At 35.9% G+C, this 16375-nt stretch overlaps 2 protein-coding genes across 2 annotated transcripts; both read right to left on the bottom strand.

Annotated features, from left to right (window-relative positions):
* Window positions 1–201: 201 nt before the first annotated feature.
* LOC122057497 (coiled-coil domain-containing protein SCD2-like) lies at window positions 202–4384 on the bottom strand. Its single transcript, XM_042619613.1, has 7 exons — window positions 3670–4384; window positions 3265–3417; window positions 2201–2625; window positions 1526–1601; window positions 1261–1302; window positions 910–972; window positions 202–539 (listed from the first exon to the last, which is right to left on the bottom strand). The coding sequence occupies exons 1-7, from the start codon at window positions 3973–3975 to the stop codon at window positions 444–446; spliced, it is 1161 nt and encodes a 386-aa protein (XP_042475547.1). The 5' UTR covers window positions 3976–4384; the 3' UTR covers window positions 202–443.
* A 3029-nt stretch (window positions 4385–7413) lies between these two features.
* Window positions 7414–12363, bottom strand: LOC122057374 (probable indole-3-pyruvate monooxygenase YUCCA10). The gene is made up of 4 exons (XM_042619447.1): window positions 11649–12363; window positions 11312–11545; window positions 8111–8233; window positions 7414–7880 (listed from the first exon to the last, which is right to left on the bottom strand). The coding sequence occupies exons 1-4, from the start codon at window positions 12261–12263 to the stop codon at window positions 7716–7718; spliced, it is 1137 nt and encodes a 378-aa protein (XP_042475381.1). The 5' UTR covers window positions 12264–12363; the 3' UTR covers window positions 7414–7715.
* Window positions 12364–16375: the final 4012 nt, after the last annotated feature.

Genomic DNA, 16375 nt, shown 5'->3' with positions numbered 1-16375 from the left:
GAGCTTTGGAGCTGTTGAGCTGTGCATGTGGGATTGGTATGCCAGACCTGATTTCTTCCTACTTATTATTATTTCTTCAAATGTGTGGTTCCCCTGTTTCTACCTAGTTTCAGGCTGTCTTATACTTGAAACAACCACCTGTAATATGTGCTGTTTTACTTCAACTTCTATATTCTGGTTCTTGAAGACTAGTTCTCTAAAATTCTGTTATGTTCTGCAGATTTGAGCTGCAGAAATTCTAGTTCCTGTATTGCTATATAGTAATCCTAATAGTATCAGGACTTTTCCACACTACCTTCTTGGATGAAGGAGCCACAATGGTTGGTGTTGATGTATACATTTACGTTGCCCTTCCCTAACAGTTCGAGCTTTTAGGTGAAACAGTAGCGAACATGATATCAGAGTAGGGAGGTTGAGTGTTCAACTCCTGGGAAGTGCAAAAATCAGGTAAGGGCTGACACTTGTTCAGTTCTTCTCCCTCGATGCCGTGTGAAGAAATGCTGAGTGAGCTCCACATGCAAGGACCATGGGATCTTGGCCTACACATGCAAGGTAGTGTTAATGTATACATTTACATTCCCTACCTTAATGGTTCGAGATTTTAGGCGAAACAGTAGAGATCGATTGGTATTTCTCTAACCATGCAGCTAGTACTGCATCAGAGGCCATAGACTAACCTCATTATTATTTTGTAGGCTTCCAATTGTAATGAATACAGGGCGTTTCAGTACCAACAATAAAAAAAACTTCCAATGACAGAATCTCAAACTGTATCAACAAGCTGACATCTTAGACATTCATGTTACATAGACAGCCAAGAGGGAAATTATGTATGTGTGGAACATAAGACTTTATTGAGTTGAGTGAGTTTAACTATACCAGGATATACTTGGAATTGGTTCAAGTTACCTGTTTCTCAAGCTGCCTAGCTCTAGCCTCTGCTTCGTCACACCGATCCTCTGCAAGTCGAAGCTGAGGACAACACATCATAATGAATTGCAAAGGATACAATATCAGGATCAATATGTTATTCAACAGAAGCATTATGGTTTGCTGCTCAAGCTGTTTGAACTATTTAATTATGACTGAGATTAACCAAAAGCAGTGATTCAATGGCTTGAATACCAAACCATGTTGCTCTGATTGAGCATCGGGAAGTAGCTGAAAGGATGAAATGTGACATGAAAAGAAGAGCCATAGCTTTCCAAATTTAAACAAAATATAAATAAAAGAACTAGTAAGAAATTGTTGGCTCCGCACCTTTTCAAGCATACTTTCATTATCTTCCTGTAGCATATCAAGCTGCAATTTGAGTACAAACCTTGCTAAGAAGGATATTTCAGAAAGATACTCTAACTGCTAGATATATAAAGTTACGAAAAGATATATGAAAATTAATGCTTTGAATACTAATGCAAATAAATGTAATTCACAGCAATTAATAAGAAGTAAATCACTAGCTAAGCACTTTCCAGCATGAACTTTCCTAAAAGATTCATGTTACACGCCTCAAACATGACTGTACCTCGTCTTGAAGGGAGGAAGTAGAACGATGATTTCCAGTTTCACGCATGTTTAAACTTCCAAAATCTACTGAGGACCTGCATATTGACAAAATACAAATGATAACAACTAGCATCTGTACCTCTAGAAGGATCAAAAAATTCATAATGGAAAGTGCAGGAATATTCTGGATGACTTCCACATGTCTACATATTGGAACATCTAACTGATGGCCTGAACAACCTAATCTAACAGGAAAAACTCTACAGTTGAACAAACGAACAAAACTATCCAACTCACACTGTTAAGCTCCTACAATTTTGTAATCAGAAAAACTAATAGTTAAGGGGACTGGACAATCAAATTTCAAGAATAGAAAATTTCCATTGTTGTAAGGTTCCAACATCTTAGATCTCAAAGTAAAAAATCTCCCACGGAGCAAATATGGCTTCCATTCATGATTCAACTGTAAGCATTATTCATCCAAAAAAAAAGAAAAAAAGAAAAACTGTAAGCATTAACTATCAGACAGGTAAATTGTTTGCTTGAATATTTATTTCCCTCTGGAATTCAGAAATATGCTGACAGTGCACATTAAATAGTGCTGAAACACTTTTAGCTCTTGACTTAGATGGTATAAGGTGATTACGTCACAATTCAATGAAATAAAGCTGGGCAATTCTAAGCTCAAACATACCTTCTATCCCTTCGATGATCAGTGGAAGGATCTGATGGGAGCACAGAAGTAGGTGGCCTTAACGATATTGGTACACTGGGTGGTACCATGGGAACCGTCTTGACTACTTGAGATGGTCGACCAGCTGATGCAGAACGGGCAGATGGAGGTTGTTCTACAGAATTGGCGGCAAAAGATGATCGGCCAGCTGAAGTAGCACGAGCTGAGGTAGGTTGCTCAATGGAATTGACTGGAAGAGATGATCGGCCAGCTGATGAAAAGCGAGATGATGGGGATTGCTCTACAGTGCTGAGTGAAGGAGATGATCGGCCAGCCAATGAAGTGTGAGTGGGTGCATGCTGTTCTACAGAGTTAACTGAAACAGATGATCGGCTAGCTGATGAAGAGCGAGAAGACGAAGTCTCTTCTACAGAGTTACGACCTAGCTATTAGAAACAACATACAACCTTACAGTAAGCCTTATTTCATCACTTAATGATGAAGAATACAGAAATGCAACTAGAGAAAAATTAAAATGTGACATCCACATAAATTCAGTTAGAATCTTTAAAGGGTTACCAAGGCAGAAAACTTCGTATGCTGGCTTCTTTCAAAATAAAAAAATGTTGCTAAACATATCCAATTAGGATGTGATTGTCACCTTTTCTGTGATGAAATGGGTGTCCAAAATTAGTTGTAAAATTTGAATGTTTTACACAAATAAATGCATCAGGAAATCAAGGCCTTCACTAGGAACCTTAAAGATCGAGCACTATAAAAAGAACAGGCAGGGTAATAATAGTTATTTTCTGGAAAAAAATGTCTAAGCTGTGGAATAATTATTTCAACATCCATTTGGCAAGTACTATCAGAAGCATTTTTTTTTTTTTTTTTTTTAACTCAAGCTTGTCTATTGCGACAACTAATGCATGACTGGTGATCAGTGCATTAATCTATACGGATGAGCATTTCTATATTTCATTCACATACTACTCATAGTCATGCTTATCAGAGAAAGGTGAATTCAAATCTCCAATTAACATAGTCTAGATGAAGATGAAGATGAAGAAGAAGAAACAAATTACCGCAGGAGAACGAGCTCTCATTGCCCTCCCAGATGCAAGACCAATGCTCCCTGTGGGCTTGTATTCCAAGTATTGGTCATCATCATCGTACTCTATGTGTTGATGTGCCATGGCATGCGCAAGCCTCTGAGATGTACCTCTGGGTGCAGAATTCTGCGGCAAGAAGCATAATTTGAGGTAATTATTTGAACATCCTTGCTCTCAAGGACTATCAGAAGCAGAATCTGTTTAAGTTTTGCTATAATCTTCACGAACAAGTAATGCATACCTAGTATGTCCGTGCATTAATCTATAAGAATGATCGCAATTCACATTCGCTTGCATTATACTTGTGGTCATGTTTATTCAAACCCTCGAGCAAAATTAGTCTACAATAATTCAAAAATATATATTTATTTAAATTACCGCAGGAGAAGGAGATCGCATTGCCCTCCCAGATGCAAGACCAATGCTCCCTGTAGGATTGTAATCCAAAGAAAGGTCTTCATCGTCATCATCATCATCCGTCTGTTGATGTGCCATAACCTGCGCAAGCCTCTGAGCTGCAGCTTTGGCCGCATAATTTTGTGGCTTCCGGAAATTCACACCGGTTGATCCAGACCGTGCATGACGATGCATGGGAGACATCATCGGAGATGTTGGTCCTCCGGACGTATTAGAAATGCTCTTCTGCCTAACATACACTGGACTTCTGGTCCTCACCTTATCCATTGATGATCCTCCAGAGTATGGTTGGGGGAATCCGAATTCAATGGTTAAAGAAACCTAAATTCTGCTAATATATAACCTAATCTGATATTTCTCAATCACAAACCGATCAAATAGATCTTCCTTCCATGAAACTGAGATCAAATATATTCTTCATTCATGCAATTTCAACCATTAGACACGAAAACCGATCAAAATGATCATCATCTCCTGAAATAGGAACAGGAATTAATTAATTCTGAGTGTTTTTTGGTGAAAATTTCACACATCAAGCTTACTGAAACTGGAATTCTAGGGCAAATCGCGACAATGGAAACAGATCTGGAATCGTCTCTGTTCCTTCCCTCTGAATAGGCTTCCTCCGCCAATTTAGCCCGTTTTAGGTGCAGAGCTAAGGAAGCGACGAAGCGAATGAAATGAGAGGGAAAGACTTTTCTTACACGAAATTTGAGTTTATAGTCTCAATTTTCTTTACTAAATAATTAATATTCAAATTTTCCAAACGCGATTGGCTGTTTCCCCGAGGACCTAAGTTGATACGCCTATCATCCTATGATTGGATGTCGTTACTTCTCCCTGGAACAATCCCCTCTGTCTGGCAAGCCCAAGCCCATCCTAAGTCCACTTTAAGTCCAGTAGGAAATGGGTTGGGCCAAGGTTGAGATTCCTTAGCTCGAGCTAGAGTCGGGCCAGGTTTAAGTTGAGGCCTTGGGTTGAGCCCAGTTCAATATACATAATCTGGTTGGGAATTGGATTGTTGCTAGAGGTGCAAGTTTGGCCCGTGAACCCAAGCCTGCCCTGAGCTCAATAAGGCTTTTCCACAAAAGGGCGGGCTAGAAATAGGAGAAATTGGCTCACTGGGCCAAACTTGCACCTCTAACAACAACCCAATTTCCAACCAGATTATCTACATACTAATTAAAACGCATGTGTGGCGTAACATGGTAATTAGTGTGTGTGAACTAGAGAAATTATATAATTAAATTGAAATTTAATATCTAGTTAAGCATGTAAGCCTTTTGAATATGTAACATAACTTTAAAATTTAAAAGCATATGAAATCCATGATCAAAATTTGAACAAAATGATTGTTTAAGGAGAGTAAGTCAATAGCATTGCTTAATCCTCTCTCTCTCTCTCTCTCTCTCTCTCTCTCTCTCTCTCTCTCTCTCTCTCTCTCTCTCTCTCTCTCTCTCTCTCTCTCTCGTCTTCATATTCTTTGGCATCTATGATCTTCTTTGGAATCGATATTTCCTTCTTTAATGGTATCTATAACAATTTGCTTTAATATTCAACTTGCATCATTTATTGCATCCATTTTGAAATATAAATAATATTAACCTGGCCTGGCCTTTAGGTACAGATTTAGATGGGACCCTATTCATAATATAAATCGTAGTTTCCAGAGTAAAACCCTAGAAGGATAAAGGCAACTCACTGAAAGTGAGCAAAGTCTTGACCATGTCTAATAATGTCCTGTTGCGTCTCTCATATACACCATTTTGTTATGGTGTACCAGGATTTGTCAATTGTGAAACAATCCCTTCAGAAGTGAGATATCCTTTGAAGTCATCTGATAAGTATTCTCCTCCTCGATTTGATCAAAGGGACTTAATGTGTTTGTCTAATTGTCTTTCGACTTCTTCTTGAAACTCTTTGAATTTTTCAAAAGTTTCAGACTTTTTACGCATTAAGTAAATATAGCAATATCTAGAGTAATCGTCAGTAAATGTAACAGAGTATTCAAAACCATATATCGCCTGAATGTTCATGGGTCCATACATATCAGTGTGTATAAGTTTTAACAAACCATTGGCTCTATTGCCTTTAATGCTAAAGGGCTTCTTAGTCATCTTACCTTGTAGGCATGATTCACAAGTTGGATAAGATTCGACCTTTAGACTTTCTAGTGGTCCATCCTTAACTAACCTGTTAATCATTTCCAAGTTAACATGACCTAACCTGAGATGCCATAGGTATGTAGAACTCACTGGAGCTCTTTTACGTTTCAAATCAATATTTGAAACCTCATTCGTTTTTACAAACCAAGGGGAATGAGAATCTACACATAAGAGAGAAAGATGGATATAAAAACTGTTATAGATAGGCCACATGTTGAATTCGATCTCAAGTACACTCCCATGTATTTGTCAATTGTTCATGTATTGATATGCACTTTCACATGGTCTTGGATTTTTCAAAACTCAATTTTATCACTTGACCAACTCTTCTTAAAATGAAACTTGACATGTGCATATACACGGAGCCTTCTATCAAACTATATACTTTTATTTTGTCCAAAATAGAGATCACTCGGCTGTGAACATAAGACAAAAGCTTCTTTGCACAAGTTCCTAAGCTATCCACCTAGTCATGATATGTGGAAGAATGATGTAATCTCGACCGTCGGATAGATAGAACATGATCTTGAGTAGGCTGGGTTAAACATGGGATCTTAATTAAAATATGGGAAAAGAACACTTCTAGACCATGTAGCATACAATAGTGCCTCCCCGCGTCTATCTCCCCCTCCCTCCTTTCTATGAAATTCCATATCTGCCCCGTACCGCGAGAGGAGAGAGACAGACACAAGTAACTAACGTATGCTAAGCAGCCATAGGTAGTATTCTCGCTCATATACCCTCCCATTTATTGACATGCATTTCTTAGCAATCCATATACCTTATTGGTAGTCTTAGATTATAGAGCTTTGTTTTGCTATGTGACGAATTCCATTTGGCCTGAATTTTGCTATGTGATCAAGGGACCTTAGGCCTACATGTCCACAAAGTTTGAGCCATATAATCAAAAAGTTTTCTTGGTCTGTCATCTACTAAAGTATTAAAGCATATCAGAATTAATCAGTCTTGGGCTAAGCTGAGCCCACTCAGCCATGTGGTCCAACCATGAGGTGGAATTATCGACCCTCTCAAGCCGGCCCATGGGCTGGAAAATGGGAGCCCAGACCAGACCAAGAAAGAACGTTGAGGGACTCTAGGCCATATCAGGTTTTGGGGGCCCAAGTAGTCCCCATAGGAATGGTGCCTTTTGTTATATGGGAAGACATCTTTTGAGTCAGGAAAATGCTCCCTTCCCTAGTCAACAATAATATATTATCATCCAAACATGTTTTACAACAATAATAACGTCGACACAACTTGACCTTATCCCAACTAAATGGGATTGGCTTCATGAATATGAGTTAGAACAAAAAATAAAAAATAAAAAATAAATAAATAAAGGGGAAAGAGAGAAAGAGAAAATTACGAGAGGGAAGAAACAAGCATTGCAACACCTATGGGATATTTCACTTGCGAACGGTTGACAACTTGAATCTTTACCCTCTAAACAACTATGTTAGATGTCATACTAGGGTTAAGACATAACTTTCACATGTTTTACCTAAAGATTGGCCTCAATACATTTAATAATTAATTGGCATGACTTAACATTTGGTGATAATTGATTCAAAATTAATGCATAAGTTTAAACACATACACACACATAATACATAGTGGGGCATATAGTGACACTTTCTCTCCAAGTTTGACCATGTGGGCCCTCTGTGGACACCATATGGATGATATCATTCTTTAGCCCCTCAATGGTAAAGCGTAAATATTCCTTCTTACATTTGTTGCCCTGTATGAAACCTCCCTCATGTACTCTTATTTTATAAGTAAGTTCACTTATAGCAACATCTGAAGAAATTACTGAATAAAGTCCCTTGCAATTGGTGCTCTTCACAATAACTTCTTGATATCATTAGCTATGTTTTGAGCATCAACCGCAGCTCCATATAAGCCCTTCCTTGCCAATCCCACACAATACAAGCCATTCTTTCCCTTCCAGTGGTTTGGATAACTTTTTTTGGCAATCCCATCGTCATTGAGAAGGTCATCATCATCCTAAACAAAACAAACATTGTTATTACCACTATTGAATGGATAAAAAAATCCATCCCTAGCCTTTCCAATCCATGCACATGCAACAAAACATTTTTCCCCTTAACAAAGAAAAGATTCCCTCTTTATTTTTTTTTGGGGTCGAGTTCTGGTGTTAAGAAGCAATATATAATGAATATTTGAGGAGACATAAGGACAGTACATAATCTATGATATATTATAATAAGTGTTACCTTTAACCATTTTTTGGTTATTCTATGAAATCCCGTGGCAAGTAAAATTACGTCAAAGTGATAGAACTTGCCATCCGTAAAAATTACTTGACCACCTTCTACACTTGATATTCCAGGTAAAACCTGTTACATCATCAATCGAATTAAGAATATTACAGAAGCAACAATAACAACAACAATATCAACAACATCAACAAAAAGTGAATCAAAAAATAATTTATCCACTTATGCAATGATCTTTCCGCAACTTGCTCTAGAATCAAACTATCAAATTGTCTGTCAATAAGTTTGAAGCTTATTAAAAAAATGATAGTATTACAAGAACAACAACAACAACAACAATAATAATAATAATAATAATAATAATAATAATAATAATAATAATAATAATAATAATAATAATAATAATAATAATTTAAAAAATAAAAAATAAAATGGTGAGATTTATGTCTTCTCGTGAAGTTTGGTCTCTTCTTTACCATCAAGAAGCATAAGTGCCGGGCAAGTAAGCCAATGTGATCACCTTCACAAGGTAGCTGCACGTAGTGACTCTAAAAACTCCATAATTCTATTATATTATTTTTCTATTGAAACAAGGACTAACTTAGACTTAAAAACTACTCCGTTTCCATTTATTAAGAGAAATCGTGAAGGATAAGAATTATTCTATTAAGAAAAAATATATGAAAAGATAAGGACTCGAGCAATGTGAAGCCACAAATGGAACAGCTTGATCCATTATAATGGTGGGACCCACACCATGCACACATCAAATCTTGAGATCATCAGCGGCGAGCCCTCATTCCAACAAACAAGACTTTTTAACCAAACAACAGAGAAAGCCTCACCTTGACCAATAGATATTATATATAATATATATAACAAAGGATTTATTATTATTATTTTTTGAAATCTATGATTATTGTATAGTGTAACTTTTTTGTAACCATTTAAGGCTTCTCAATACATGAAGAAAGATCAACACTTATCAATCAATAGATTTCTCTTTACCAAAAATGTATGAAAACGATAGTTTATTTGGAAAAGGGTAAATTTGGTAGATAATAGTTGGATGTAATGTTAATATATTAAACCCTAATTTGAACCAATGAAATTGAATTGAACCGACATAAATTGAATTGAAACGGGTTAGATTATCTTGAAACTTAACCTGAACAAGAGTGCTCCAAAATCAATCAAAACCAATTCCAACATGGATAAATGAACCCAAATTGAAATCAAAATCAAACCGGCATTAATTCAAAATCGTAAAAAAAATTTCCCCATAATTCTATATATATTTATATGGTGAATATCAAATTGAATCAAATAACATAAATTGAAACCAAAATCGACTAAAGTCGAATTTTCCTTATTAATTTGATTTTGAATTCACCCATTCTCTCACTGAAATTGAACTTATTTGGAACCATGATCACCAAGATCATGATCCATTTGCTTCCTCCTATCCCTTGGAAAAGGATTTAAGTTCTCTTTTAACTATTTCTTTGTCAAACAGCGAGGTGATGTGACATTGTACCCTTTTGGATTAAATAGTGTCATGATAATATGACACTGTAATCGGACTTTTTTGGATTCGTTATTAACTCCCCCGGTCCCACCTGATGGTTTTAAAAGCAGAATCGAGATCTATGGGTCTTGGTCGAATCCGATCTGGATCGGTTGCGAATGGGTTAGGAAATCGGTTAGATTTCACCCTAACCCTAGAAATGTATTATGAATTGACCGCTCTGGATCCTTAAAAAATTTTGAAAATAACTACTAGCCAAGCCAGGGTTGGAAAAAAAAAAAATGTAATATTGATTTTGGTGCTTCTCCTACCAAGGAGACAAGGTGTAAGAAATAAAAGAAAAAAAAAAATTGTCCCAGTTCCCATGTGCCTATTTGTCTCTCTTAAGCTAATCTTTCATAAGTCACGGTACAAAACACAAATAACTATTTTTTAAGAAATAGACACATGTATTTCTCTCCTCTGTACGAGAAAAGACATTCTTTTATATGCCACGCTACAAGACAAAGAACCATTTTTTTAAAAATAATATATCTCTTAGGGAGAGAGATAAGTATATTATCAGAGTATGATAAATTAGCGACCAACACCAATGAAGGCAGATGATTATTATGTAACATTCAGGAAGAATATAGGATTATTTCAAAAAGGGAAAGGAAGAGATAGACACATTGGATATTAATTTATAGTATACCAGTGACATACCTAACCTTTGCATGGAACTATGGAAGTGTGTTTACCTTAAAGAGCAGGCGTTCGGAAGTCCGTAGATCGACTTCTATCACATGAGTGTGCGAGTTGTATTAGTGTGTTCCATAGGGATGTAAACAGATAGAATTCAGCTTGAATAGGAGCCTATCCGAATTCAAATCGGTTTATTAGGAGCCTATCCATATTTGATCCGTTTATCTGACCGGATATCTAAAACACTATGAAATTCAAATTCGCTAATCTTTACGGTAATTAGATATTATCCGATCCGATCCGTTTAACAAACGAATACCAAATATCCGAATTTGAGAATCCAATTATCTGATTATAACTTAGACTTCTTTGCTTGCTCATGTGTAATTTTAAATGAAAGCCATCACACATGCTCACTCACTCACAACAAATACAAAAATCAATTCAAACAATTTAGTTTATAATCACATAGCCTAAAAACACAATAATAACCAGCTTTAAGAGCCTAATCCATTTTTTTTTTAGTTTAAATGTTGAGACGATATGAGACATAGAGAGTAGATTTATCTAAAAAAAACACTTGGTACTCTAATAACTATACAAATCCATCATGACCAGCATCACATATGATATTTCTACATTATTATTATGTAATAAAAAATAATATATATACTTACTATTATAACGAAAGAAACGGATTTAGAGAAACGGATACAGATATTATTTACCATCAGATAGCTAAACGAATCGAATAATAATCAATCGGAAACTAGGATTATCATTCGTATTCGCTTAGTTTTCGAACCGGTTCGGATAATTTCTGAATATGTATTTTCTAAATACAGATACCCCTAAACGAATACGAACCCGGATCGAATACGAATTTTCGACTAACCATTTACATCCTTAGTATTCCCCTATCTGCCCTCCCCATTCCCTCCTTACCCCTCTAGTGTATAAAAATAAAATAAAAAAATCATGTATACCTGAATCTCGCCAGACTTGATCTTCCCAATGGTGCCAACATCAACAACTGGATACTTGCCATACTTATCTTTCATGGCGAAAGGACCTTCTTGGGGCCTCCTTATCCCATACTTGCTCAAATCTCCATACCACAACTTGCTCAATGAGAGAACCAACTCATCTACCAACTCATGGGATAAGTACTTGAACAACGTCAACCCCATAGATGCCATCCACCGGGTTACAACATGAATCTGCAACAACAATCATCAATCACATTCACCACTTAGAACAACTATAATTAAAATGTACTCTTCAATGGTCACCAACCAGTCAAAGTTGATAAAATCAAATTACCGGATTTCTAATAACAATGGAGACCTTAGCTCCAAAGTTTGATAGATCATAAGCAATCTCCATCCCAGAATTACCACACCCAACAACCAAGACACTCTTGTTAGCAAAGGGTGCCCCAGTCTTGTATTTTGTGGAGTGCAAGAGCTCCCCTGAGAAGCTCCCTATCCCTTCAATCTCCGGTATAAACGGGTCGGTCGTCTCGCCGGTGGCCACCACTAGAAATCTTGAGCTATACTCCTCCATCTCATCTGTCTTTATGTTATTTGCCTTGACAAGCCATTTTCCGGTGGCCTTGTCGAACGCCGCCGATTCGATGGACCGGTTATAAACCGGGTTCACCTTCAGCTGGGTTACATAGTCTTCCAAGTACTGGACAAATAGCTTTCTGGGTACATAAGTTGGGTATGAGTCAGGGAATGGGAGATGTGGGAGCTCACAGAATTGCTTGGCTAAGTGAAGGTGGAGACGATCATAGGACTTCTTAGTCCATATGGGACAGTAAATGTCTTCTCTTTCAAGGAGTATGTGAGGTATGGATTGAAGGTTTAAACAAGCAGAAGTGGAGATTCCAGATGGTCCAGCGCCTACTACTATAACTACTGTTTCCTTCTTCATTTTCTTCCTCTTTGGCTTCTCCTACTCACTGCGTGTCTGTTGGGAGAGAGAGAGAACCATTTGGGTTTTTATAGAGAGGTTTGGCATCTCCCAGTCAACTGCGTAGGGCGTATACGTCTCAATTTAATAGTAAAGTTATTGGTAGAAGAAGGCCATTTGGACTTTTTTTGACACGGTTTCTCATATCTTGGGGTGTTTAAAAGTTTCAAAATATTAAGTCAAGACCCCTTAGTTCTATTGAGCTAGCTTTCAATGTTTTTCCTATTATCTTTTGTGTTTGGTCTTTTGAGTCTTTTGGGAAGGGAAGAGTGTGAACTTTTTGTTTATTTATATATTGGAACTTGAAATTTGTGAAAGTTTCTTTGGCTTCATATATAAGAATGGATCAGGTTTTTTTTGAATGGTCGATAATATACAATGAGGGGGAGGTGAGGAGTGATGGAGGCCACATCTCGTTGTTCTTATCATTTAGCAATCGGTGTTATCATTTAGCAATCGGTGAAAGAAACCTCTTTTTTTTTTTTTTTTTTTTTTTTTTTAGGAGTTGGATTTTAAGGGATATAGGGTTCTTTAATGAGATGTATATATCCCTCTTGTCATGTATGAGGGGTTGTGCAGGGAGTCCAGATCAGGTTCTCGTGTGGACCTATTATGGACACATGGATTTCACTAAGACCAGAGTCTAATACATTAAAGAGTGACTTGATAGATTCCACATGTTCGTCATAGGTTTGTACAAAAAAGTTCTTGTATGAGGACCTGATTTGGCCTCTTCGTACGGGTGTTTTTTTAATCACTCGCCACCATATGAATGTTTGGGATTGGGAAAAATGATTTTTTTGATCATTTTACCCTTATACTAGTGGATCGTTATCGAATCAATCAATATTGAGGTTTGAATTCAGCTGATACTAATTAGATCCAAACCATGGTTGTTGACTAGTAGTTTTCCAACCCAGATGTGAAAGCAAGGAAAAAAATAGAATGAGATTCTTTTGGAGATTTTTTTCTATCATTATTGGAGTTTCAGTAACCTTCCACTTTTGTTCTCTTCAGGTATATCTTTTTCTGAAATTAAATCCAGATGTACATATGATCACATGATCATATATGTGAGCAAGACTTGTTTGACTTCTAATCATTATAAAGGTGAATAGAAATATATTTAATGACAAAGAAATATGTGTTGAATACTCGCAAATAGATCAAGTAATCATACGAGAAGTAGATTCAATTTCATCTTTTTACTTTCCTGTTGAAAGGGACTTCATGGTGGTTGGTTGTGTTGGCCTTATTTTTATTATTAGAAATTCTGTTGTAATTCAACTTGTCAAATACTCCGGCTCTGTGCCAAGTGCCATGCCTGAGGGTATAGTAGGACAAATAGCTGAACAAATAAGGCTTTAACTAATCATTTCATGTGAAGTCTGAGACTAAGCATGCGAACAAAAGTACAACCATTACCACAAAAAGAAAAAAAGAAAAAAAAGAAAAAGAAAAAAAAAAGAGAACAAAAGTGCATCCATTTAGTGTGTTAAATGTTTTATTTATTTTTTTATTATTTTTGTCAATAAAGAATATTTAATTTAGTGTGATAAATATTTTATTTTCTTATTTATTATTTTTTTCAATAAAGAATATTTAGGCATTTGATTTGATTAGTCTTGCCCGATTCATATCGATTCAATAATTGCATTAATTGGATCGTAATAGAATTGAATGAGAATGATCTAATTTTCGCTGAAAGTAGTGAAGAATATTCGACTTCTTCGGATGAATGATCTAAAAGAGAAAAGCAGAGTTGGACTCATAAATGTTTTATTCTCTTATTGTATGAAATCATCTCTTATGGTTTAGTTTTGGACTTATCATGTTGAAGTTGATGAAATTAAATTGAAACAGAACTAAGCTGATAGATTAACATCCCAAACAATCTGAACCCCTCAGCCAAGTGATTCTCTCTAGATCATGGGTGAAGGAAAAATTGTTTCCTATTAAATAAGGGACTATCTGAATGAAACATTTATAAGTGTATTTTTAAATTTTACATTCTCTTCTGATTGTCCCTTGTTTTATTTCTAAAAGTTCTTCAAATTAATTAAAATTTGATTTTTAAACATAAATTATCATGTTCTTATTGTTATATTTTAATATATCTTTATTAAAAAATATTTATTTAAAAAAAATTTAAAATTTAAAATTATTCGATAAAAAAAATCTCATTAAATAAAGTGGACTACATATTTTTTTTTTGTTAGCAAAGTGGGTTACAACAAACTCATTGCAACTTGACTATTTTCTATGGAGCAAGAGTTATTACACTCTGACCTATAAAATGAAAAATTTTAATTGCTTTTTTATTTTTCAGGGTAGTAATTTTTAATTGCTTTGCATGAAGATCCAGCAGTACAGTTGGTAGGAAGAGAATGAGTAAAAGCTCACACCTGCTTTCCCTAATGTTTGCTTAATTTTACTCTTTTAACCTTGAGGTTGGGAAAAAGACCATGTCAGTTGAGATTTCAATAGATATATTAAAATATCATTTATGCCTTTTTTTCATTTTTTTTGACTGAATATGCAAACAAGACATGTGTAGGTAAAGATAAGGTTACAGTTGTAATTCATGTTCTCTCTTTATTTATATATGAAGAAAGTTTTTTCGCCGACAGTGTGGTCTTTACATCAGCATTGTCTTGGTCTATATATGAAAGTAAACACTTGAGCATTGATCAAGAAAAACACGATGGTTATTTTGCAGCCCCTTGCATCTGGATGCAAGGGTGCAATCCTAGACAGAAAACGTATTTTCATTTATATAATTCCCACTAGTTAATAATGCAATGAAAAAAATAACACTATCTAATTGTGTGGACCCAACACTAATGCATGAGCAATGAAAAGACGCACAAGGGCATAAACAAGAGGTGGGTTTTCTATATTTCATGGGGATGGGACTATCGTTTTGTCTCCCCTCTATGTTTGAGTGCAAGATCCTCTTGTTTTTCTATATTTCATGGGGATGGGACTGTCGTTTTGTCTCCCCTCTATGTTTGAGTGCAAGATCACATGGCGAGATAATGTTCTTTTCCCCAAATATTATTTAAGAATTTTTCTGTAATGAGGCATCCTAAAACGATGACAACCTAACTATTTTTTATATATAAATATTGACCTTTTCCTAACAACTTTTTTTTTTCCTTTTCCAAATCAATCTAAAATACTTCTTAATATCACACAAAGTTGATGCAATTTTGCTTTGAAGCAAATAATAGGTGGTGGATAATCGGAGTGTCTCTAATGTTTTAGTCAAATTACAATAACAAATAAGTTTAGAGGGCCTTCCATTGTGATAATGAAAAGATATGTACTTAGTGCGTCCCATGCCGAAGGACTCTTGATGGGTTTAGATTATCAAATGCTGATCCATTGACTTGAAGGTATCTAAGAGATGTAGAATAAGATCATGTCACACCCATGGATTTTGGGGCCGGTATCGTTATCGATATTGGTATTGGTATTTGTCAAAATTAATTTAGATTAGATTGGGTTGATGTGTATCAATCGGTTTTATACTTTTTTTTTTTTAGGTATAATTTTTCTTTTTTTTACTGTTTTATCCCAAAAATGATACGGGTAACCAATCCAGATTGGTCTGTGATTGGAGATCAATCTCAATTGATACCGATATAATATGACCAACATGACTAATACAATATCAATACTTAAAACCATGGTCACACCATTTGATGTTGAAACATAATTTTTCTATTAGAGCACCAAGGTACTTCCATCATGTTGGTGTACGTTGTCTTGTATTCCATCACAGTTTAATCCAGGGAGTACTAGTATAGGCTTCTCGACAAGCAGGACGGCGATCCCGCTAGCCAGTTAGCAAGCCTTGGGGTTTGCAAGGGGGTAGGACGAGGCCCCCCTGCATAGAGAGGTGTGAGGACGAGCATTGTAACCCTATTCTCCATTAATAGTGAAGCAGGATCTCATCTCACCGAGAACGTAGACAATCTTGCCGAACCTCGTAAACTTGTAAACATTGTTTATTCTTGTTTTTCCATTATCTTCTGCATCATTTTAAGATTACGTTTCTACACATTCAA

The sequence above is a fragment of the Macadamia integrifolia genome, chromosome 12 (genome assembly GCF_013358625.1).
Source record: "Macadamia integrifolia cultivar HAES 741 chromosome 12, SCU_Mint_v3, whole genome shotgun sequence".
Lineage (NCBI taxonomy): Eukaryota > Viridiplantae > Streptophyta > Magnoliopsida > Proteales > Proteaceae > Macadamia > Macadamia integrifolia.
This window is presented reverse-complemented; position numbering and strand designations above follow the sequence as displayed.

What these genes read in the sequence shown, in the direction of transcription:
- LOC122057497 (XM_042619613.1), bottom strand. Translation starts at nt 3,975, where the DNA reads ATGGATAAGGTGAGGACCAGAAGTCCAGTGTATGTTAGGCAGAAGAGC. An exon ending in TGAGAGCTCGTTCTCCTGCG is followed by an intron (nt 2,626 to 3,264) that starts GTAATTTGTTTC and finishes TGTTTCTAATAG; the next exon opens with CTAGGTCGTAACTCTGTAGA. An exon ending in CTAGGCAGCTTGAGAAACAG is followed by an intron (nt 540 to 909) that starts GTAACTTGAACC and finishes TTGCATGTGTAG; the next exon opens with GCCAAGATCCCATGGTCCTT.
- LOC122057374 (XM_042619447.1), bottom strand. Translation starts at nt 12,263, where the DNA reads ATGAAGAAGGAAACAGTAGTTATAGTAGTAGGCGCTGGACCATCTGGA. An exon ending in TCAAGTCTGGCGAGATTCAG is followed by an intron (nt 8,234 to 11,311) that starts GTATACATGATT and finishes ATGATGTAACAG; the next exon opens with GTTTTACCTGGAATATCAAG. An exon ending in TAACCAAAAAATGGTTAAAG is followed by an intron (nt 7,881 to 8,110) that starts GTAACACTTATT and finishes TGTTTTGTTTAG; the next exon opens with GATGATGATGACCTTCTCAA.